This window comes from Myotis lucifugus, unplaced genomic scaffold, assembly GCF_000147115.1.
Source record: "Myotis lucifugus unplaced genomic scaffold, Myoluc2.0 scaffold_329, whole genome shotgun sequence".
Classification (NCBI taxonomy): Eukaryota; Metazoa; Chordata; class Mammalia; order Chiroptera; family Vespertilionidae; genus Myotis; species Myotis lucifugus.
In genome coordinates, this window is record NW_005871377.1 from 1,103,885 (window position 1) to 1,128,414 (window position 24,530).

Genomic DNA, 24,530 nt, shown 5'->3' on the forward strand with positions numbered 1-24,530 from the left:
GGAAGCATGACCTTGTAAGTTCAGTTCATGGTGCCAGCCTTTTAAGAGAAATAGCTGGGTCTCCAGCAGCCTCTGTGTCACTGAGCCCCAATCTGCACTGGTTTTTACAGCTCATAGTTCTTACTGCCCATAGGGACTTCTTTTCCTAGCTCTGGGACCCTGGACTGGGAGTCTGGTGTGGGGCTTGGACCCCTTGCTCCTCTGGGCGGCCTCTGCAGGGACCATCTCCCTCCCAATTAAAAAAGTGGCACACGTGGATGCTGGACCAGCCCGTTCAGTGCCTCGAGTCTCCTACCAGTCTCAGTGTGCTTTCTTCTTTACTTCTCTATTTGTAGGATTTCCATTCAGTCAGCTTACCAGTGGTTCTAGACCAGTGATTGGCAAACTGCGGCTCGCGAGCCACATGTGGCTCTTTGGCCCCTTGAGTATGGCTCTTCCACAAAATACCGACTTCTGCGCATGGGCCACGAAGTTTCTTTCTTTCTTTTCTTTTTTTTTTTTTTTAAAAAAAAATATGTTTTATTGATTTTTTACAGAGAGGAAGGGAGAGGGATAGAGAGTTAGAAACATCGACCAGCTGCCTCCTGCACACTCCCCACTGGGGATGTGCCCACAATCAAAGTACATGCCCTTGACCGGAATCGAACCTGGGAACCTTGAGTCCGCAGGCCGATGCTCTATCCACTGAGCCAAACCGGTTAGGGCTGGGCCACGAAGTTTCAATCACACTGTACATGCACGCCCGCATGTGGTATTTTGTGGAAGAGCCACACTCAAGGGGCCAAAGAGCCGCATGTGGCTCACGAGCCGCAGTTTGCCGACCACTGTTCTAGATGATGGTTGTTCTGTATTTTAGTTGTAATTTTGATGTGGTTGTGGGAGGTGGCGAGTACGGGCATTTACCTACGCTACCATCTTCCAATCAGTACCTGGGGCTCTTGATGAGGCAGCTCCTGCCTCTTTCCTCTGATTCCTTTCACCGACTCCTTTGGGTACCATGTACTTTAGCTCCACTAAACGTGATAACTTTCATACCCGTGTGCTTCACACACAAGTTCATCTACCTGCTTGTCTGAGAATGCTGAGACAGTAGAGTGGGCACAGGTTTGGAATCCTCTTTCTCTACCATTTCCTAGCTAGGTGAATATGGGCAAGATAACCCTAGGAATCTGTTTTCTAATCTGTAAAATGGAATTAAACATATATGATGTGTCTCACATTGTACTTAGTACACAGGACTCCCCCTCCCCAATAAAAGCTGATTTCTCCCCTTCTTTGCATGCTAAACTCCTCTTCATCCTTAAAGACCCAACTGGAATGTTGTCTACTTGGTAACATTGCCCTCATTCTTTCCAAATGGGTAAAGTCTATCTTCCCTGTTTCTACCCTTCCTGCCCCGGGACACAGGGGAAATCCCAACTCTGTCTTCTTGGCGGAGTGACAAGAAAGGGGTCATGAAGAACAGATGTGTTGGACATGTGAGGGACACGACATGGTTTCAGTGATGGTTTATGAAGTGGATGCCAGAGGAGACTGTACCGCTGTGGTCAGGGGTGTGGGAGGGAGTGTGGCACAGGTGGTCTTCTCTAAAACACAGCTACCACCTGCCAACTCAGGCTCCCTTCTCTGTTCAGGCCTCCATCTCTGGGGGAACAGTCTGAATGCCTCAGAACCAACTGTTATGCAAAAACAGACACTTTATTTTCAGTGCTGGGAGCTACACAGGCACCCATGGGTATATGGAGGGCTCTCTGCCAGCCCCCAGGCTTTGACCTTGAGAACTTGAGCACTGTGACCTTGAGAAACTTGTCTAGCAGTCTGCAGTCTCCGAGGGTGGGGCAGTGCCCCACCACAGGCTGGGTGGGCTGGTCTCAGCCGGTTCCGCCAGCCCAGGGCCGCTTCAGTCCGGTTTGGTTTCTTGGGTTGAAATCATAATCCCTCAGGCCCAACTTTGGCCAAAGATAATTATGCGCTGGCAAGATCCACAGCTGGGAGGGGGCAGGTACTTGTTCCTCATGGAGCAAAAGCAGGCTTCTCTGAGCAGCCTCCTTTTCCATCCTCATGGCATGGTTTCCTTAGAACCCCAGGCCTGCTAGAAAAACCATCCCAGCTTCTGGAGAATTCGGTGGGAGGCGGGTTGGGATTGGGGTGGGAAAGACCGCCCAGTTTCTCCAAGCTTCTTGGAGTGGCTGCCTGTTTGCATTCCTGACTCTCTGCTGCCTCTTTGTGGCTGGAGGCCTAGTTGATGCTACACCACTATAGAGGGCGCCCGTGTGCGTGCGTGCGTGTGTGTGTGTGTGTGTGTGTGTGTGTGTGTGTGTGTGTGGCAGGGGACTCGGAAAGAGTGGAGCTGAGGCAGAACTAGAGAGAGCTGACCCTTGTGTCTGCCCTGGAGAACAGGGATCTCGCCGTGTCCACGACAGGTGTGGGTTACACAAGCAACCCTAGGGCAGCTGTGACACCAGTGAGAGGACACTTGCTTACCAAAAGTTAAAAGAAAGGATGGGGCGTTGACATTCATTTGCAATAGAGGGGATTAGACATCAAGGCTGGGTCAGCTCTGCCCACGGGGGCAAGTTCTTGCTAAGCTGCTCTAACAGCCATGGCCACTTGGCCTGGAGAATCCTGGTAACAGCTGCCTAACAAGCCTTTAGGGAAACAGGGAAAGGAGCAGCTATGGAGGGAAAGAGAGTCAGCCCATCGCTCCTTTGGCCCGGAATCATTGTATCCATCTGCTCCCAGCCCAGCCCAGCCGGGGTCAGGGCCCCTTGGTCCGACCCAGCACCTGCTGTTTGCCATGAAACAGGGGCACAGGCCTCTAACTCAGGCTGCTGTGTCGGTAGCGTCCAGGCGGATGGAGTCAGGTGTCCTCAGAGGTTGTTTTCCTGTGGGGGTCCTCAGGTGAGGGTGTGCTTCAGAACCACAGGGAGCTTGTTCGGATCCCCCCAGAGTCTGAGAAGAACAGCTGACCCTGTCTACTGGCCTCCTTTCATGGATGAGGAAACTGAGGCCTGGGGGGGGGGGCCTGGATGAAGGTCACTGATGAAGGTCATATTGGGTTTCAATGTAGTATCATTCTCCTTCAGTTCCATGCATTGGTCTATCAGTGTGGCTACGGCCACTTGTTCAGGGGGTGGAGGGGACTTCCGAGCAATTCCCTTGGGATATCTGGGAGCACGTGCAGGGAGAGCCCCCCTACATCCTTTCTGTGTCCTGCAGCAGGGCACCCACCAGGCTGATGACCTGTGAGGCTGGCTGGACCGTGTCATACTCCGCGAAGAGGTGGCACACATTCTCCTGTGAGTTGGTCTGGCTCTTGGCCACAAACCCAAAGATCCTGGTGGGAGAGGACAGCCTGAGTGAGGAGGGGGCCCCAGAGAGGCACCAGGTGGGGAGGGGGAAACTCAGCCCACAGTACTCCACCCTGCCCCTTCCCTAGCCAAGTGGCCCCGGCACCTCCCTACAATGGGAGCTCTCTGGGAGGGGGTGTATGGGTCTCTCCTGCCAGACTGGGAGATCCATGCGTTCAAGATCTGGGTTTTCCTCATTTTGAAATTGGGCTCCCTGGGCACAGACAGGACCTGTGTATTACCCATCAGAGTGGGGAGAGCAAGGACATGTTTTGGCCCAGACAGCAGCCTCCCTACAGATTAAGGGTCCCTGAAGTCAGAGCCGTGCCTCCCCCATCAGACTAGAGACTCCCTGAGGGCCAGGGCCTGTGCGGCCCCCATCAAAACCATGGGCTCTTAAGGGAAAGTGGGGCCTCCCTCCTTCTCTAATTCCCTCCCCATGTCGGGTTGGGGGCCCTGCCTCAGGGAGACTGACTAGCAGACAGGAAGGCCTTACCAGGAGGGCTTGCAGTACTTCTGCCACCTGTGGGAGGGAACGCGGACAGTAGTGAGTACTGAGGCTTTGCTCCATGCCATGGACTCCAGCTGAGCAGGGGGAGGATGGCCAGCTGTGTCCCCACCCCCACCGTACCCCGCCTTCCCCTCCTTCTGTTGCTCCTGGCCCCTGAGGTTCACAGGCTCTGTCTGGGATCCCAATCTAGAGCCAGACAGAAGCTTCAGCGGGCACCTCGGCCCTGTACAGCCTTCTCCATTTGGTCCAACCTTGAACTTACTTGCGTTGCTCTGGGTCCATGCCACAGAAGCGGAGGGTGCTGAGGGGGTAATGGCGCCGGAAAAACACCCTGGGAGGAGGCAGGAGAGAAGGGGAACTGGTAAGAGCCCATCCCAGGGTGTTCTAGCCCCTTTCTGCTCCCCACCCACTATGTCTGAGGATAGGAATTACGTCTTGGTCATCTTTGTTTCTCCAGCCCAGGACCAGGCTCCTGCTCTAGACTGTAAATCCCTGAGCCCAGGGAAGGCAGGACCGCATCCCACTGAGTCTCAGTGGTCAGCCAGAGCGGCTGGCGGATGTTCTATCCGTGGGGACAGACTTAGTCAATGACCAATGAATGTTGGTTGAGTCCATCTGCATCAGTCACAGTGAAAGGACACTTTGGTGGCAGGAGGTCATGGGAGGGAGGCTCAATGAAGGCAGAGGACTTGCCTGGAGTCACTCAGCATGTCATGGACCCCGCCGCGTCCCGGACACTGAACTCTGCCTTCCTCACTGATCCATAACCACCTTGGCCACCCGCTCCAGCTCACCCTGCCCTGCCCCGCCCTGCCACCCCAGGGGAAGGGAAGTCCCTTACTTCCTCTGGACGTCGGTCAGGGTGATGCCCTGCTCCGTGACTTTGAAGTGGACCACAGTGGGCGTAGGGAGGACGTCCCTCTCCAAGATGGCTGAGATGGCCTTCTGCACAGCCAGGGCTCCGGTCAGGGTCTCCACACTCACAGAGCTCAGGTACAGAACATGGCAGCCTGTGGGATGCAGATATTGCACTGGGGCCCTGCCAGGATCCATGGGATGGGCGAGGTCACCCAGGCCCTGGTCCTTCCTCTGCCCAGAGCCAGGGACGGGGTGGCCTTTCTTCTTCAGAAATCCAGGAGGTCTCCTCTTTGAGCCACCAGGCAGAAGGACAGAGACTGTGTGGGTGACTGTGATTTGCGGCCAACCCCGGAGGACTCTGGGATCATTTGTTGCTTAGCACTGCCCTGGCCGCCGGCCTTCCAGGTTGGGGAGTGGGTAAGGAAGGGAATGTTGCCTGGGTGTAGGGACGTCCAGGCAAACCTTCCTTCTGTCCTGGCCCATGGCTGGTGCTGCTTCCACCTCCACCCGCCCTTGAGCCCTGGTTCATTGTTGAGAGAAGCAAGAGAAGGCAAGAATGGGGAGGGGACCATTGTACTCAGACCAGTGCTGATCTGTGATTGGCCTCTGGATGTGAGGAGGAGGGACCTTCCCCTATGGCAGTGATGGCGAACCTATGACACGCGAACTCATTTTTTTGGTTGATTTTTCTTTGTTAAATGGCATTTAAATATACAAAATAAATATCAAAAATATAAGTCTTTGTTTTACTATGGTTGCAAATAAAAAAAATTTTTTATATGTGACACGGCACCAGAGTTAAGTTAGGGTTTTTCAAAATGCTGACACGCCGAGCTCAAAAGGTTCGCCATCACTGCCCTATGGAAACCCCAGGCCCCCACAGAGGATGGCAGACACAGGACAGCCTCCAGAGCAGCACTGTAGAGACCCCAGAACGTCTGCATGTGCCAGAGTGTGGAGGATGGGGTGTAAACCTCGCCAGCCCCCTCCTCTCGGGCCCCTCTTCCCCTTGGCCCACTCCCTGCAGCCTCTGATCTGCTGGTTTACAGAGAGGGGAAGGAATGTGGCACCTTGTTAAAGATGAAGAAATACAGCTGTGATGGGAAACACGTGTGGACATGCGTGTGCGTGCAGGGCTGGGAGGCGCCCTCCGGGGGTACAGCCAAGCCTGGAGCCTCCCACACACCACTCACCCGCAGATCTCTTCAGGCAGGAGGCCCTGCTGTCTGTAGCGGGGTCTGAGGCTCCGTCTCCGCCTCCCATTTCTGAGCCAAAGTAAAGGAACAGGCCCCGAGGGGCCGGGGGTGGAGTGAATGGACCCCTCTCAGAAGAACAGGCCTCACAATCCCTTTGAACATCTCCACCCCCACCCACGCCTCCAGGAAGTGACTGGAGGAGAAACCAGGTGTGATTACCGTAATCAGGCAATAGGGGGGGTGGGGGGCGCCACTTTGGGCTCCCCAGCCAGCGCCCAGCTTGCAAGCCCTTTGATCCTCCTTCCCCTCCTTCCTCCTCCCTCCTCCCTGGCCAGCTGCAGTGACCCGGTCCTTAGAGGCCCCCCTGACCCCCTCACTTCTTTCCGGCCCACACCAACCCCAGGCCTTTCTTTGCTGAAAGTAGGGAGACTGTCGCCCTCACTCCACCAGAGGCTCCCCCATTCTTGCTTCCTCTCCCAGAAGCTCCCTTGCTCCCCCTGCACACCCGAGAGGAGATGGCCTGCTCCATCGGGGGTGCAGCTGGGCTCTGAACTCTGGAGGGGGCGCTTCCTGATCCGGGCGTGAGGTCTGACTCTGTGTGCCTTTGAGCGAGTTCCTTAACGCCCACCACCCGGCTTTTCTTATCTGCGAAAGGGGAATGACAGCAACATCTGCTGCACAGGGTTGCCGTGAGCTATGGATGAATGAGGGAGTGCTCAGTAAATGTTAGACCTGGAAGAAAAAAAAACCCCAAACCTCCCCAAACCGGCTGATGTGTGCTCCTTTCATCCTCTCAACGAAAGCTGCTATTTCTCAAACATCCACTCGGTGCCAGGCATCGTGCTAAGAGCCTGGCCTGAATGATCTCATTTTATCCTCACACCAGTCTGATAGGCAGGTATGATGACAGCTGTCCCCATTTCACAGATGAGAAAACTGAGGCTCAGAGAGAGAAACATTCTCACAGCTAGGAAGCGGAATGTTGACGGGCCTTGGAGCACGCGCCGCCGTTAACTGTGACACTAACATAATCCACGTGTAAGGAGAGACGTGGCCACTAGGAGCCTTTCTAGTGAGAACAAGCAGCCCCGGTGCCCTGATGTTGCCTCCGTGGGGCCCAGACCCACCTTTCTGCGGGATGGTGAGTTTGCAGGGCAGGGCCAGGGGCATGATGGAGTGCTGGCACACAAAGGCAGAGAGGCTCCCTGCGAGGAAACAGGCGGCCCTGCGTGAGAAGGCCTCTCCCACCCCCCTCCCGGCCCAGGACGGCCGGTCCCACCCAGGGGCCCGCCGGCTCACCAAAGTAGGGCTCCTCGTCTGCTCCTTTGAGATGCACCCCTTTGGCGGAAGACTCGATGAGGAAGTGGCGGATAAGGTCACTGCTGTCCTCTCCTGGACAAAGAGAGAAGAGAGTGTGCAGGCGGGTGAGAGACCCGGATCCCAGTGTTAGCCCTCCTGACCCGCCTCCTCCGGGTCCATCCGAGGTTAACTGCCCATCCTCCTGCCTCTGGGAAGCCCATCTCTGAGGCCTCCCCTCCCGCAAAGGAGGTGCCAGCCCTTCTGCTCAGAGGCTCCCGCATTCAGTACTGGTCCCTTCAGCAGACCTTTCTCTAGGTCTGAAGAGCTCGTAGGGATGGTTTTCGATGACTGTTTAGGTCAAATCTCTTCAGCCTGGGTCCTCTCTCCCCATCCTCCCTCCCTCCCAGGCCCCATTATTCTCCACCAGATGGTCCCTGCCCGAGCCCAGCTGGCCTGGGAGGCTGAGCAATGGCCTCTGCTGCGACTAGAACCCACCTCGCCTGCTGGCCTCCTCTCTCTGGCTCCTGGGCAAGGCTTCCTTGATAACCAACACCACCCCGGGGGGGGGGGGGGAGCACGCCCTTATGTAGTCGGAGAGACACAGGGTAGAGAAGTCCCAGTTGGGTTTTCATCCTTGGTTTTTCACTCTCTCACTTACTTGTTCTGGGGGGGTCACCCACTAACTCTTGGTGCCTCAGTTACCTCATCGGTTTGCTCCCCCATCAGACTGGAGACTCCCTGAGGGCCAGGGCTGCAATCATGGGGTTTAGGGAGGGGCCGCCACCCCGCCACCCAGGAACCTCACACTGTAATGACCTGTTTGTGATCTCCTTCCCCAGGGCGGTACCCTGGTGCCTTCCACAGTGCCTGGGGCGGGTGGATGCCCACCGATGTGTGCTGCGCGTGTGAGACCCCGGGAAAGTAGGCCATAAGCTGTCACACATGTTTTACATTAGTTCCCCTCGTGATAAATCCGGTCTGGGAGGAGGTGGGCTCCCAGAAGAGAGTAGCCGGGAGAGGGCCTGGATCTTCCTCCTCCTCTTCCCACCATGAGATGATGGGGAGGTGGAGGCAGCTCAGGTGGCTGTGAAAGGAGCTGCTCCCAGAGCCTGGGGCGCTGGAGGGCAGCTGGGAGGACCGAGGTGGACCCTCCCCCAGGAGTCACTGTAGGCCTGGCCCAAGGACACCCGGCAAGCTAGCAGCCGAGCTGGGACTAGAACCCACCACACCCCCTTGCCTCGGAGAGGCTTTGAGTGAGGACAGAGTCTGGTGCCTACCTGATCGGTTCTGGGCAGGTGCGGGGGCCTCCTGCACCTTCAAGGCAAGGCCGAAGGAGCCTCGGAACGAAGAACTGTCCCTGACGACGAAAGCCCCCGGCTCCTCCTTCCTCAGCAGCTCGATTGCTGGAACAATCCTTGGGTCAGAGACAGTTCCTGCCCCACGCGCACAGCCCCCGTCCCCTAGCCCAGAGGGTCATCAGACAGCAGATGAGACAGGATCACCTTTTGTTCCCAGGAAGTCCCTTCTATTGTCTAACCTCCGCCATTGCTGCTGCATGAGGTCTGCAGGACACGGCCCTTCCCTGGACCTGCCACTGGCCATCCCCTCCTCTGCCCCAACCCGGGGCCCCGACCTGACTCCCGAGCCTCGTCCCCTGAAACACTGTTTTCCTTTACCTTGCTCTCGGGTGATGCTTGGCTTAAACCAGTACTTAGAGGTGTCCATCACAAACTTCATGGTGGGCTGCATGTCCCTGGCGGGACCTGGAGAAGAACAGAGAAGGGGAACCCTGTAGGCTGGGCAGAGGGGAGCTGAGAGACCCTCCTCCATCCCCTGCCCATTGGCCCCATTCAACCCACCCTCTCCTACCCCAACCCCATTGTATCTCCAACTGCCTAACGAGCCAAAATCCAACAGAAGAGTTTCAGGTCTTGGCGCATCTAGGATTTAAGAGTCTTCCCTTGTATCCTTGGTATCAAAAGCAAATAGATAAAAATCTCAATTTAATGAGCAATAGTTTCTCACACCTAGTGTTGCCTGCTGGGGACTGAAGTAAGGGATTAATAAGTGAATAAGATGCATCATTTGTTTGACTTCACACTGTCTTCCCCCTTACTAGCCCTATAACTTGCTTAGGGATAGATTCAGTTTGGGAAAGAAAATGAAAGAAAAGGTGAAGGAAAGGAAAACAGCAGATCTGGGCAGACGAGTGTGTGCTCAGAAGCCAGGAGATGGATTCCTGACTCTGATTTGGGACAAGTGTTTCGCTCCTAAAGCCCAGAGGGGACTGAGTGAACCACAAAACCTCTGAGGCCTGGCCGGCGTGGCTCAGTGGTTGAGCGGCGACCTATGAACTAGGAGGTTACGGTTCAATTCCTGGTCAGGGCACATGCCCAGGTTGCGGGGTTGGTCCCCAGTGTGGGGCGTGCAAAAGACAACTGATCAATGATTCTCTCATCATTGATGTTTCTCTCTCCCTGTTCCTTCCTCTCTGAAATAAATATATTTTAAAAAGAAAACACCCCAAAACAAACAAACAAAACCCTCGAGGGTCTTTTATGCTCCAGTAGCCTATGAAGTTACAATGGATTTTGTTGTGAGAATATATTGCAGAATCTGATAAGATCCCAGGGTATAATTGGCGATATCCTGGGGCATCACCAAACCCGGATGGGACTCTCACCACACTGAGTACATGTGCTCTGTGAGATGCCAAAATGCCCATTTTCTGGGTCCCGAGGGCAGAGAGCCATGGTTCTTAATTTCAACATCTTAAAAATGTGTGTTATGGCCAGTTGAGCGTAACTCACAAAAACTGTACTAAAATCTGCAAATGATTTGTCCTAGGAAAATGGTCAGAGCAGATTCAAGGGCATATGTGTCGTGTAATTTGCTTGTACTGACATGGCTTCGTGAGTGGGACTGAGCAGCCCACGAGTAAGCATTTCCCCCCCTCCCCCGCCCCCTCCTGCCAGGAGTCACCTTGACACCCATCCTGTGGCCGAGGGAGGCCTGAGAAGCAAGCCCTGGGAGGGTGATGGCTGAGCGAGGAGGGACAGTGTCCCCGGGCTTGGCAGGGGGCTCTGTTCACGGCAGAGGAGCCCCCGGGGTGCTAAGGCTCAGTCTGTGTTTACTGCTTTGGGTTCTGGTTGGTTTTGCTCTCTTGGACGCCTGCAGTCACAGACTCCGGGAAGTAGGGTGTTTGCTGGTTTGTGGTTTTCGCTGTCTGAACAGAACGCATTGTCTCCGTTACCCTGTTCCCCCCTTGATCTGCTCTGCTCGTCACCCACCAACGTCAGCGTTACGACTGACTGACTCTCCCTCTCTCTCTCACGAGTTAGTCATGGAGCCTGCTGCTTCCCTATCCGGAGGGTCTCCTGGCTCTGTCCCCTCTCCTCCACCCCTGCCCCGCCCTGCTTCAGGCTCCGTTTCGACTTGTCTGGATCACATCATCATAAAAGTCCAAACAGAACCAAATAGAAACTGCTCTCCCTGCCCAGGCCAGGCCCGTAATTCATCTGCCATGCAGCTGCCAGCGTGATCTTTTGACCCCATCAACTCTCCTGTTCGAGACCCTCCGATGATCTCCCGTAGCCTACAGGGTAAAATCTACTCTTTAGGCCCGGCCAGCGTGGCTCAGTGGTTGAGCATCGACCTATGACCCAGGAGGTCATGGTTCAATTTCCAGCCAGGGCACATGCCCGGGTTTCAGGCTCAGTCCCCAATGTGGGGCGTGCAGGAGGCAGCTGATCAATGATTCTCTCTCATCATTGATGTTTCTATGTCTCTCTCCTTCTCCCTTCCTCTCTGAAATCAGTAAAAATATATTTTAAAAAAGATCTGCTCTTAAGCTTGGTGTTCAAGGCCTGTTGCAATCTGGCCCCAAATTACTCTCAATGGCCTCACCCTGCACCCCAAATCCCAGTCATTTCCTCAACGTGCCATGTGCTCCACACTTCCCGACTGTGAACTCTGTTCCCTCTGCTGGGGACCCCCTTCCTCTCCTGCTCTGGCCACGGGCTTGTGATCTGCTTTCCAGATTCGGCGAAGATGTCACTTCCTCTGCGGAGCCTTCCCAGTTCCGCAGACGAAAGGGGTCACTCCTCCCCTCTGTGGCCCCATAAGACTTAGAACATTTCTCTACCCCTGTGTTTATCCTACTCTATAGTTATCCTTGATTTTGGCCTCTCTTTCTAGACTGTTTTCATCACTATGTCCCCACCACCTGGCACAGTGCTGGGCACACAGTAGGTACTCAATCAATATGTTGACTGGCTAGTGCAGAAACCACGGGTGCTTGTCTGGTCCCCCACCCCCACCACCACCCCCACCCTCACCCCCCACCCCGAACCTTACAGTGCTTGAGGGATTGGCTTACTACGTACCATGTGGGGATGCGGTGGGAGAGGCATCTGGCAGGGTCTGGCTGTGGCTCCTGGTGGCTGGACAAGGGTTGTTGGCAGGAGCAGCCCCAGGTCGCACAAAGTCCTGGGGTCCTGGGGTCCGCTGGGGTGGGGAAGACCCTGGTTCTGGGCAGCCATTGATCAGCACAATGGGTATGTCCACCATGGAGTTGGCGATGGATGGGGGGCAACTGCTGGCATGCTCCTTGTCCAGTGGCGGGGAACAGGCTACTCTGGGCTGTCCCCTGCTTGGGGTGGTACTGCTGGGCACCTGGTTGTCACTGGCTCTCGTGCACAGGGACCCTGGGCCAAGGCTGTGGAGACTGGAGGAAGAGCTGGCTGGGCTTTCCAAGGACCTAGAAGATGACTGTGGGCTGGAGATGCTGGAGCGGAGGAGGGACTGGCTGCTGCAGGGGAGAGAGCACCAGGTGGGCAGAGTGTTAGGGTGGTGAGGTGGGCACTCGGGGGCTGGAGCTGGGCCCTGTCATTTAGTGACCTGGGTGTCTATGGCTTTGGTCAAATAAAATATAGGCTGTCCCAAAATTCACACAAGATTTGAATTCTGCGTGAGCATTAACAACAACAACAACAAAAAATAAAAGCCTAATTTTATTTGGTTTATTGAATCACATTCTAATATCTGTTGCCCTTTGATTTCAATCCCTTCAATTTGATAAGCATTACCAAGTACCAATTATGGCCCAGGAGCAGGGACAATGAAGACCAATGAAGACCATGGCTTTGTGTATGTGCCAGCAAAGCCATGGAGGCCATTTACCTGATGTGCTATTCCATACATAACCCTATACTGTATACTTTATGAATCAATAAAAAATTTACAATTTTTAATTATAAACCTGTGCTTTCTATCAAAATTACTTCTTGCGTAAATTTTGGGACACCCTATACTATAGACTCCACTCCCTACAGCCCAGAGCAAAAGGCATGCCTACCCGATCCCCAAGGGGTGCTGAAAGATACAGAAATGTCCCTGCACTGTGGTCTTCGGTCAATTAAAGTAGCCAAGTAAGCTGGCCCTTCACAGGTCATGTGGCCTGGACGGGTTCCCTCTGCTTTCCCAGAGAGGCAGGTCTGACTGAGCTGTCACCAGCCTCTCCATCACCCCATCGCCCCCCAGAGCCCTGCACACAGGCTGGCCCTGGATCGGACCACGTCCGCGCTCATGCAGAGGGAATTCCCTAGCTGGAGAAGGGGAGGAGGCCAGCTCTGCCTCCAGCCAGACCTCTCCCTGCGCTCAGAGGCCGGTGCCAGTGGGCATGGCCGTGGGATCCCAGTCTCCTTGCCAGGGGCCGCCTTGGCACAGTGGCTTTGGAATCGGTGTGGGGGGCAGAGGTCCTGGGCAGGATGGGTGTGTGTGCAGCTCTGCTGTGGGGCCTGCAGAGAACTGGGCGGCGATGGCACAAAAGAGAACAGCTACTTTTATTTTTGGTGCATGCCCAGATTTTTGCTGACAGAGCAGGCTATCTCTCTATGAGTGTGTGTGTGCGTGTGTGTGCGCGCGCGTGTGTGCGTGCATGTGTGTGTATGTGTGCGTGTGCGTGTGTGTGTGTATGTGTGTGTGCGCGTGTGTGCGTGTGTGTGCGTGTGTGTGCGCGTGTGTGTATGTTGTGGAGGTAACATCAGAAGTCATAGAGGGAGTGGCCTACCTTCCAAATACGTAGCTGACATCCGTCGCTGGGTGGGCCGACACCATAGAGACCCCGTTGCCTCCCAGTGTGGCTGGGCCTCCCAGGCCCTTCTCCAGGCCGGGAGAAGCCATCAGGGGGGAACCAAAGCCATGGGGGCCTGAGGCCTTGCTCCTCGTGCAAGGGATGGAGATGCTGGGAGAGGGGGGGGGATGAGAGGACAGAGCCCCAGGCGGGGGAGGAGGGCGCTGGTGCCCAATGCCTTGGTTCCCAGAGAAGATGAGGCTTTCACTGCTGCTTCGAGTCTCTCGGGGGACGTCTCTGGAAAGGAGGAGGCCACCATTGCGTGGGGAGCCGAAAGGCGGGGTGACAGATGGGCTGGAGCAGCGCTGGGGGCCATCGTGGCACCTTGATCTGGCGGAGGTCACCTCGATGTACTTTATATCTTTGGGGAGAGAAGCAGAGCGTTGGTGAAACCCGGGAGCCTGGACTCACAGGACGGGAATGCTGGGAGGGTCCTGAAGACCAATGGTCCCCCCTCTTTTATGTCGACGAGGAAACAGGGTCAAAGAGGAGGAACTCACTGGATGCAGAATTAGCATCCGGCTCCACCTTCAGGGCCCCGTGCCAACGTCACCCTCTTTGTGACATCTTCCCCTGGGTGGGGAGATGCAGTCGAATAAGCAGGCCTTGGAGTCAGACAGACCTGGGTTTCCAATGTGGCTCTGCCGCTTACCCTCTGAGAGAGCGTGGCCAACGCCTTCCTAGAGAGGCTCAGTCTCCACACCTGGAAAATGGGGGTGTCTATGCCAAGCCTCTGATGGTACAGAGAGGAGGAAAGGAGATGAATGTAGGGGGCCCAGCACCGCACCTGGCACATAGTAAGCCCTATAAAACGGACACATAGGAAGCCCTTTGTGTATGCCCCACACTCTAGGCTGAAATGCCCGCTTACCAGAGTGTGCCAGTCACGTCGTCTGATGCCTCTCTTGCTCAGGGTGTGTAAAAGCTGTTTCTATGTCTGTCCCTACATAGGCTCGGTTGCACCCTAGGGACACCCAGTGAGCATTTAAAGTCGTGATGCCCAGGCTCCACCCTGCACCGATGGGACCAGCATCTCCCGGGTGGGCTCAGGCCTCAGGTTGGTTGTTTGGTTCCCCAGGTGATGCCAGCACGCACGGAGCATCATCACTGTGTTCCTGGCCAGCAGCACCCCACACCCCTCCCGCCAGGAGCAGGTCTGATGAACAGAACCTCAGGCTCCAGCCCAGGCCTACTGGACCTGGATCTGCAATTTTAGCAAGAACCCCGGGTCTGGGTCCACCTTAGAGTTTGGGGACTTTGCTTTGGAGCAGGAGCTCGCTGAGGGCAGGGCTTGCGGCATTGCTGAGCCGGGGAGCTCCACAGCCGGGGCCACGCTGGGAGCTGGTGCACAGTGATTGGTGATCACACCGGGGCCAGGCTGCTGACTCACTGCAAAGCTCTCTCCATTCCCCAGTGGGGGCGCCCAGGACTCTTGTCCCCAGACCATGTTCCTCCCTGAAGTAGGGTGCCTTGTGGTTCTCCCCAAGGTGAGGATGGACACCTAGCAAGGGTGGTGGAAGGTGGGGGTTCCCCAGCCGCTTGTTTCTGGAGGGCTGTCCTGCCCCTGCCTCCCCAGGTTGGAAACTGGGACAGAGTCAGCGGGAACTGCACCCTCAGCGCCTGTCTCCCAGCCTCCCACCCTCTTGGGTTCTGGCACACGCACCTCGCGGGCTGTGACTATGGAGTCCCGGCCTGCCCCAGCCCGCTCTGGGGCAGGGCTGCTGGCTCTGCTCACCGTTACTGCCTCTGTCTGAGCCTGCTTGGGCCAGGGTTGGGGTGCAGGGTTGCATCAGACGAGGGGCTGGCAGGCTGACCTGGGCTTGCTGTTCCAGGGGTGGAGGCACAGGCCTGGCTTTGTCATCAGACAAACCTGGGTGTGAGTCCTGGCTTTGCCACGTTCCCGCCAAGAGGCACCGGGTAACTTTCCTAACCACGCGGAACCTCAGTTTCCTCATCCGCGAAGTGGGCATCTAGAACCAGCCTCCCCTGGTGGTGGTGAGGATAAAACACAGGGATGAATGGAGCCTGGAGTCTGGCCCAGGGTGGGCTCCTGGGAACATCTTCTCCCCGCCTGCTTTTGGGGGCAGATGGCTCATACTCTCTGGCGAAGGTGTGGGTCCCACCGTGGAGGGCAATGGGAGACTATCTGGCACAATGCACTGTGGGCTCTGAAGGAAATGAGGTCTTGGAATGGGGTGGATTCTTCTGGAAGGTTGGCAAGCGAAACTTGTATTTTTATAGGACTTCAGAGTGTTTACACCCATAATCCTTTCAAGCTTCACTACAGCCGTTATGCCCAATGTCAGAAGATCCTGCTTTTAAAGAGGAGGAAACTGAAGCTCAGAGAAAGGTGGGAGTGGAACTAACATTTATGGCACAATTTTTAGTAAAGTGGGGTGTTTATTCAGTGCTTTGTGCCAGCACTATTACCTGTATTAGTTTATTCAGCCCTCACGATAACTCTGTTGCAGTGGGAAATATGACCAATTCCATATAACAGATGAGAAATCAAGGTTCAGAAAGGTTAAGTGAGTTATCCGATGCCACACAGCCAGGGAGTAGAGGACCCCTCCCTCCTGCTCCTTCGCTCTGATTGGGGGCCGTTTCCGGGAGGAGGGGTTCCTTGGGACCCTTTCCCAAGGCCTTGCCCGGTGAGAAGGTGCTTGGCTGCTTTGGGGAGGGCCTGTTGGTCTGGGGAAGCTGTGGGCCCCTTCCTTACTGGGTCCCCCGAACACTTCGGAAAGGCCTTGCTGGCGGGAGGAGCAAGCAGGGGGGGGGGAGTGCAGGAGGAGTCCTGGAGCCTGAGTCACCTCCTGCTGCTGCCCCGAGGTGGATGTGGCTAGGGGAGGTGGCTGCCCCCACCCATCACCTGGTGCAGTCACTGTTTACAGCCCATGGGGCAAGTCTGAGCAGTGCTCAGTGGATCCAGGCACCAGCGCTGGCCCGGTGGGTGGGTGGGTGGGGTCACGTGGGTGGGGAGAGGAGAGACAATTATTAGACACTTTTCACTTGGGATTGGCAAACAGCCTTGCTTGGCAGAAATTGCTGGAAAATGAAATGTGGGGGCCTGTTCCAAAGATGGGGAGGGGTGGCAGAGAGGATAAAGAAAGGAATATGGTGGTGGCTTCTAGGAGCCACATCCTCTGTGGGATGGGAACCTGTCCCTCCGACCCCTCCCCTCTCCCCCCAGGGTAAGCCTGAAGGAAGGTAAGCAAGAGGCTGGGGCAGGGAAGCTGGGGGAGGTTTGGGGCACTGGGGAGACGGGGCCTCAGAAGAGGACCCCCAGTGCCTCCAAGGGGATTTATTCTGTGCAGCCCTGGAGGGTGGGAAACTAGCTCCAAGGAAGAGAGAAAGGCAAGGACATGACCTTGAAGCCCAGAAGCCTGGGCTGTTAGGCCTGACCTGTCCCATCACTAGCAGTGTGACAGTGGGCATTGCTTCCCCGCAGTGTTCTCAGCTGTAAAATGAGGTTATCACTCTTTCCTTTGCAGGGTAAATGCTGGGATCATGCATTACCAACACCTTTCTGTATACACAGGGTGAGCAAATGTAGGTTTATAGTTGTTCATATGCAAAACAATACAATAATTCTATATAATAAAGAGCTAATATGCTAATTAGACCAAACAGCAGAACGACTGTCCGGACGACCTTCCGGACGAAGCCGGGGCTGCGAGGGCTGAGCCCTTTGCATGAATTTCATGCATCAGGCCTCTAGTTAATAAATGATAATATTAGAGTAAACTGTGTTTCACGTACTCACAACTGTAACCCTACTTTTGCCCCAGCGATCAACATAGGATCACCCATGTTTAATTTCAATTTTTTAAACATAGTTTTATTTTTTCAGTGAGGAAGGGAGAGAGAGAGAGAGAGAGAGAGAGAGAGAGAGAGAGAGAGAAACATCAATGATGAGAGCGAATCATTGATTGGCTGCCTCCTGCACACCCCACCCTGGGGATCCAGCCCACAACCCGGGCATGTGCCCTCACTGTAAATTGAACCGTGACCTCCTGGTTCATAGGTTGATGCTCAACCAATGAGCCATGCCGGCCAGGCCCAATGTTTAATTTTCAATTTTGCCAAATTAGGAAAGAGAAACAGGGAACGTCTGCTGGCACCGAAATTTTAGAATGTCTTCCCTTCAATACCCCAAAAGCTGGAAGGATGTGTGCAGAGGGAAGGGAACCCTCTGCATGGCATCCAGGGGCCTGGACGAAACTCCCCCTGGTGCCCAGAATTAGTTCCACTGCCCTGGGCCGGGGGGGCGGGCGGGGAGTTGGCTCTGTCCCCAGTAGTGGTGGTCTGAGGGGAAGGATTTGGGAGGTCAAGATGCAGGAGGAAGTGCAGCTCAGCAGTGATCCACAGCGGAACCTTCTAACAGGGAGCTGACCAGGCTGGGCCGAATCAGGAGGTAGTGAGTTCCCAGACATTGCAGGTATCCAAGTGCAGGTTGGAGGAGAGGATTTAAAAAAAAATGCCATCAGAAGGGGCTGGGACAGAGCTAGGCAGCTTCTTTAGGACTGCCGGACCACTGCTCAGAATGGCAGGTCGTGCCCAGGGCATCTGAGAATACAGGCTACTCCCTGCCCATCGCCCGTGGAGGAAGAGCCTGGTTGTCAACACCCCCACCCACATGCATGTGGCTGCTCCCCAGAGACTTGTCTCACCCCCACTGGCCTTGCGTGTGTGGAACCCCTGCCCTGGGGCATGAACATGGAAGCCCAGGGCTTGCTCCTGCCAATAGTAATTGGGCCCAAACCACCTTCCCTGCAGGGGCATGCCCAGAACTGGCCTTTGGAAGCAGGAAGACTTCTGAGGGCTGGAGGCAGTGCTTTTAACAGGCCTGGCAGGCAATGCTCGGTGGGAGGAACAGAGGCAGGTCAGGATCCCGGGCGCCAGAGGACCTGGGTGCTGGGCTCACTTTCACCCCAGAGCCAGAACCTGTCCTGGGGCTGGTGCTAAACGCAACCCTGGTGCTTAATGAAGCAACCACCATTTATAATGACTCACAGTGTACCGGGATTTGCGATAAATACCCAACCAGTGTTATTTCTTTTAATCCCTGCAACACCCTTTGAGGTAAGAACTCATTTATATTTTACAGATGAGGATTCTGAGACACGAAGAAGGGAAGTAAACAGCTTGTGTAAGGTTTGCCCGGGCCCAGTGACGAGGCTAGATTGGCTCCTTCCTCAAATCTATCAGCCTCTGTTTTCTCATCTGTAAAATGGGGCTAAAACGGTCATCTCCTGGGGGTCAATTGGGAGCATTAAAGGTTCTACTATCAAATGCTCAGAACAGTGTCTGGATAGAATACGTGCTCCAGGAGTAGAAATTCTCATGGATCCTATCTCTAATCCTAACCACACCCCTTGACCCTCATTGATTGTTTAAATCCCAGCCTCAGTCTTCCAGCCTGTCTAATGGGCCTGCTTCTCCTTGACCTTCATTTTCAGAGTATACTGAAAACTCTCTTTGGGAAACTGAAGCCAGATGTAGGGATTTCTAGATCCCCGAGGCTCAGTGGTGTACTGGAAGTGGCCTGTACCAGCTCAGGGAAGCCGGTTGTTAAATTTTCAGGATTTCGTCCAGCTGGTTGCTAAACTCAGGCATTATTAAAAATTGAAGTATATAAAGTTACAATGAAATAACTTACATTAAAAACAGGAGTGATAAATACTCAAAATTCACCACATCCCAGTGATTTCACTATTTTTTACTATTATCCATACTCTTGAGGTTATTTACATCTGTTGTGTTGGTCCAGTGTCAATACTATACAGTGGTTTGCTACTGTGTATCTCTTCCTAATGCCGCATTCAGTGACAACACGTTGGTAGCCTGAAACTGGGAGTGGGAGAATTTACACCGTGGAAATTGGTACCTGCCTCTCCCCCACCCCACCAGGAAGCTGGCTGTTAAACATTTACTAGCACCCTCCTGCTTAAACACAACGGGCTGAAATCGATGTCTCTCCAACCCTATTCCTTCCAGCCTGGGCCTCCCCAGAGTAATACTCCCCTGAACAGGGACAGGGGTTCACATAGAAATCCTACAAAACATGTAAGGGGCGCAGGTTAGGACCCAAGGAGAGACACCATGGAGTAGCAAGGTGCAGGGACCCCACATTCATCGCGCTCCTATTTATAATGCATGGAGTTGTAGAAAAAAATATTATTAGCTTATTTACATTCTCTGGAAAATCCCACAAAACAGGTATCCATCACTTTCCAAACTCAGGAGCCAAAAAGAGGTGGAGAGTGAGGGACACTTGTATTTTCCCCTTTTGTATGGCAGAGAAAACAGAGACGTTCAGTAGGTCGCTAAGGCTGCATGTCATCTCCCCCCAGGGCATGGCCTCCTGCTCCTCTACAGAAAGTTCCTTCTTCACAGGTCTGGTCCCCAAGCCCCCCTCCTGGCACCGGGCCCCTGGTCCTTACCCAAGGCCTCAGGCTCTTCTTTCTTCCTCTGCGAGGTAGTGCTCTGGGTGGGCTCTGCCCACGGGCCACCGGACCCTGTGGGGAGCAGCTGGAAGGTGGGGTCCAGTTCCAGGATCATCTGGTTGAGGCTCTCCAGTGAGAAGCCAATGTAGGAGTCCAGGTCCTCCAGGGCCCCTGAGGCTGCTCACCAGGGGACCGCAGGAGGCAGCTGGCTTTGGCTCCAGCCTGGGGGGCCTGCTGGAGCCTGTTGGGGGGCTCCTTGCAGGGCGTGGAGGCCATCAGGGCCTGGGCTCCCCAGCCTTCTGTGGTGTAGTAAGGATACGGTGGCGGCAGGTTGGGGCTGGGTGCTGGGTGCAGGACCCTCCTGGGTTCCTCGCAGGGAGGCAAGCAGACGGCGTGGCCTCCTGCCAGCAGGGGACTGGGCATCACCTGCGACATGGCGGGGGCAGCGACCCGGCGGTGCAGCTCTGGCTTCTCACCAGCCTCACTTAGGTCCCAGAGGTGTCACTTGCCAACCAGGAGCTTTGCAGGACCTGAAAGAGGCCAAGGTGGCAGCTGAGTGTCTTTTGTAGATGAAGCCCCTGCCTTCCCCCTCCAAAAGGAAGGCATATCCACTCATTCATTTCATGGATGTTGGAGCCAGACTGCCTGGGTTTGCATCCTGGCTCCACCCCTTACTAGCCGTACACCACCGGGCAGGTTAATTCACTTCTCTGTGCCTCAGTTTCCTTCTCTGTAAAGTGAGTTAATATTTGTAACATGCGTAGAATAGTGCCTGGCACATAGTAAGCATTACGCAAGTTATTGTTAAATATAATAACGTCAGTAACAGTTTATTAAATATTCTCTATGTCCCAGCCTTATTCGTTAAATAAATACTAGCTAATGTTTACTGAGCAATTTCTGTGTGCATAGGCACTGGTATTTACACACAAAGTCTTTTAAAACCCTCATAACAACCCTCTGAGGTCACAGTATAATTACACCATATTACAATGTGAGAATGGAACACAGAGAGGGGAGGAACTTGCCCAGGGGTGCGTGGCCGACCAGTGTCAGAGCAGGGCCGGACCCCAGGCTGCCTGATGTCTGAGCCCCTGCCTTTAGCGGCTACTTCCCAGGGGCCAGTGTGTGAAACCAAGTGAGCAGGTGAGCAGTCATAAGCAGTGTCACCAGGGAGGAGGGGAAGCAGAGGGGACTCGGTAGGCACTGGTGGGGAGGTCAGGGAGGGCTTCCTGGAGGAAGAGACATGTAAAGGGAGGCAAGAAGAAAAAGCAGGAGCTAGCTGGCCAGGTAGGTGGGGATGAGGCAGGTGTTTTCAGAAGCCTGACAGACAGGGGGGATCAGGAGGCATTATTGAGCGCCCGGGAAACAGGGAACTCCTAGGGTAGATGGAGGAAAGATGGGGTGGGGGTGAGAGGGGGCTGGCTGGCCAGACCCTGCAGAGCCTTGCAGGCTGGGCTCAGTAGTGCTGTCTCAACCCTGAGAGCAAGGGCGAGCTACAGAACCGTTTTGAACTGGGGAGTGACATCATCAGATGATATTCACTCCCTGGGGGCCCATCCAGGAAAGAGTTGTCTCAACTTCCTCAGTTCCCTTACTGTGGAAAGTTCTTCCTGTTGTCTCACCTTAATACCACATGTTAGTACTTTCCTGCAGGTGGGGCTGGGTAGGAGGCAAGAGGTTCTAGGACTGAGGCTGCCAAGAAAACTGTAAGCCGCGGGGACACGCTGGTCACACTACCACTGCACGCCCTGAGCCTCACCACTTGCCCCCCAATACTCCTCAACTCTGCTCCTCCCTTTTTCCAAGACGCTGTCATCACATCCTGCTTTAGAGTCGGACCCCGAGTGCTGGAAAAGGTATTGAGACCAGCCTGGGCCAAATGAAATGAGAACCTGAAGATTCAGATATCGATTCCCAGCTCATACAGTTCCTTAAGGTGTAATCTGGCCTTAGTTTCTTCACCTGTGAGATGGGCAGAAGAATTCCTGCCTGCACCGCCCCCCCCCCCCCGGCCCCCACCAGAGAGCGACACGGAACCAATGAGGTGCTGCTTGAAAAAGCAGTTGGGTAACTCGAAATACTACTTAGAAATAAGGGCTTGTCTAGAGTATAACAACTTCATAAGAAAAAAATAATAACGGCTGCCATTTATCGAGCATTCACCACGTGCCAGGAGCTCATCTATGTGTGTTACATCTGCTAACTCTCCTCTCACACTCCGAGGAAGTTCTGGACCCCTAGTGCCAGCCCATTTTACAGATGAAGACACCGAGGCTCAGAGAGGTTAAGAACAGCGATAGAGCTGGGATTCAAACCCAGGCCTCGGGACTTTGGACTCTTAACTCCTTGTACCACATTGAGTTCAAGTGCAGAGGGACCCCTGAGGTCCAGAGAGGGGATGCGATTTGCCCAAGTCACACAGTAAGTGAATGAGAAAAGCCAGGCCCCCGCCAGACCTCTCCTTGGCCGGGTCCTGGAGCGGGTGGCACAGCCCAGGCTCCTGCAGCGTGTCTATAAATGGCAGTGGACGGGAACCGGCCTCTGAGCTCCTTCCTGGGGGCAGCCGAGGACACGGAGCTGTGGCTTTTCCCTCACGTGCTCCCAGAGGCCTGGCTTTGCTGGGGCAGGATCTTGGCATACCCTGCAGGGTTTTGTCTGGGCCCCGCAGAGGAGGCTGGGTGTTGATTTTATGGAGGACATTGGGGGCCTGGGTCTCCCCCCAGGGTGAGAACCCAGGATGCCTGCCTACTGATTTGGAAACTGCTTTTGTGCCGCCCTGGACTTCACTTGTCCCATCTATATAATGGGGACAATAGAATGACAGATACGTACTTAACACGTACTCATTTCATTTTCTCAATGGTCTGTGAGGCGGGTACTCTTCCTGTGGGGCTGGAGAGGCTCGGGGATTTGCCCGAGGTTACACAGCCCACAGGACCCGGTGGTGGGTTTGGGACCGGAACCTTCGTGGTTGAAGCTCCCACACCTGATGCCTCTGCTTCGTAGATTTAGGGCCCCTTTCACCTCTTTCCATCCTGGGATTCTGGAACCTGAGGAATAAGCCTGGGAGGCTCTTTTTCACACTCTTCTCACTTTGAACAGTCCCCGAATCACCCTGGACCTCCCCAGGCAGGGTCTGGGCTCCGTGCTTTATTCCTGGACATCCTGCCCACCACTAGCTTTCTTTCCTGCTCTGAGGGGCAGGGGAGGGTGCCTGGGGCTCAGGGCTGTGTGTGTGTGTGTGTGTGTGTGTGTGTGTGTGTGTGTGTGTGTGTAGGGGTGGGTGGGGGTATATGGTGGGCACGGAGGGCTCCAGCCAGCTCAGTCCTATTTATGGGTCCCTCCCACCCACTCCCCCTTCAGATTTTGACTCAGATCTTTCTTTGTTCCCAAGGGCTCGGGAGGTGGGGGATCCTGCTACCTTGGCACATCTCCTCTGCTTCATAGCCAACCTCCCACAAGCCCAGGTCAGCGAAGGGAGCGGGTAGAAGAGAGGGACGCCCAAGGCCCCCCAAAAGCCCCTTGCCTCAATAGTCCAACCCCTACTTAACCCCATCCTGGTAGAATGGCTTCCGGTTGTCCCATCCCCTCCACTCAGACCCAGGGGCCGCAGGACCAGCGAAGGCCATGGTCCCCCACCTCTGGGTGCCCAGCAGCCTGAGGGGCCCAGCACCGGGGCTCAGGACCAGGCTGGGAGGCAGGAGGCCTGGTTCTGTGCCTGTCCCTTCCCGAGTCTCCGTGACCTTGGGCAAACCTCTTCCCTTCCCTGCACCTTGGTTCTCTCATCTGCACTCAGAGGGGTACAGATTTTCTCTCTCAAAGAATTAAACGCCGGGGTCTGTGGTCCTGAGACCATGTCTCTCAGCCACAGCCTCTTCCCCAGTTCTCCCCACCTGCGCTCTGAGCCCGGGCCCCAGAAGTGGAGAAGCAGAGGACACAGGGTTAAACGAGTCCGCTGGGAAGGTGCTTGCATAAAGCTCCTTGCAGAATAAAGGCACCTACCTGGGGTCCAGGGCAGGCAGCGGCTGCGTTCACTTCCGTCTCCTGGGATCAAGACAGCTCCGAGGCCAGGTGAGGAGTGAGGGAGGCGCAGTTCACCTCAGACTTAAGAGCACCCACTATCCTGCCCTCCCTCCTCCCCTCAGGGCCCTACTCGTGGCTGACAGCCGCCAGGCCCCACCCCTCCCTTGTCTGTGGGCTCAGGACACAGGTAGGGTTGGCTCCAGCACAAGGAAGGGAGGCCTCGGGTGGGGGCCTGGCCTGGCCTGGCCTGAGGGGGGCTGGGGCTGGGCTTGTGTGAGGGGCTCCCAAACTCCCTGCTTCCCCGGCCCTCGGCCCCCGCCTTGGCCCCACAGGCATCACCTGATCAGGGGAGACCTGCTTGGCTGGGCAGGGACTTGTTAAGACCAAGGTGCGCTGGATCTGGGCATTCCTCTGACCATGTGCCAACCAGGGGCGGGGCCGTGGGTTGGCAGAGCTTGCAGGGAGTGAAGTCCTTGACCTTGGGAAGGCGGGATGGCCGTGGGCAGGCGACCCTTCCCACAGCCGCCTCCCGGGCCCGTCTGGCCTGGGCCAACCCGGGCAGCACAGGGGCTCCTTGGAATGGAGGCCGAGCACAGGTTTTGTCTTTCCTTCTTTTTCTTTTTAATCTGGGAACGGAGCTTTGAACTCAGGCTGGCGCTAGGCTGGAGGACCTTCTCCAGGGGACTCACTACCCAATCACCGCTGCTTCTG

At 55.2% G+C, this 24,530-nt stretch overlaps 1 protein-coding gene across 1 annotated transcript; it reads right to left on the bottom strand.

Annotated features, from left to right (window-relative positions):
- Positions 1-1,677: 1,677 nt before the first annotated feature.
- Positions 1,678-24,138, bottom strand: TNS4 (tensin 4). The gene is given in 14 exon segments (XM_006100824.3): positions 1,678-3,337; positions 3,847-3,873; positions 4,124-4,192; positions 4,703-4,871; positions 5,913-5,984; positions 7,043-7,120; positions 7,215-7,307; positions 8,492-8,617; positions 8,891-8,977; positions 11,600-12,024; positions 13,285-13,708; positions 19,791-19,973; positions 19,976-20,323; positions 23,799-24,138. Coding segments are annotated over 13 exon segments (2,148 nt in total). The 5' UTR covers positions 20,229-20,323; positions 23,799-24,138; the 3' UTR covers positions 1,678-3,195.
- Positions 24,139-24,530: the final 392 nt, after the last annotated feature.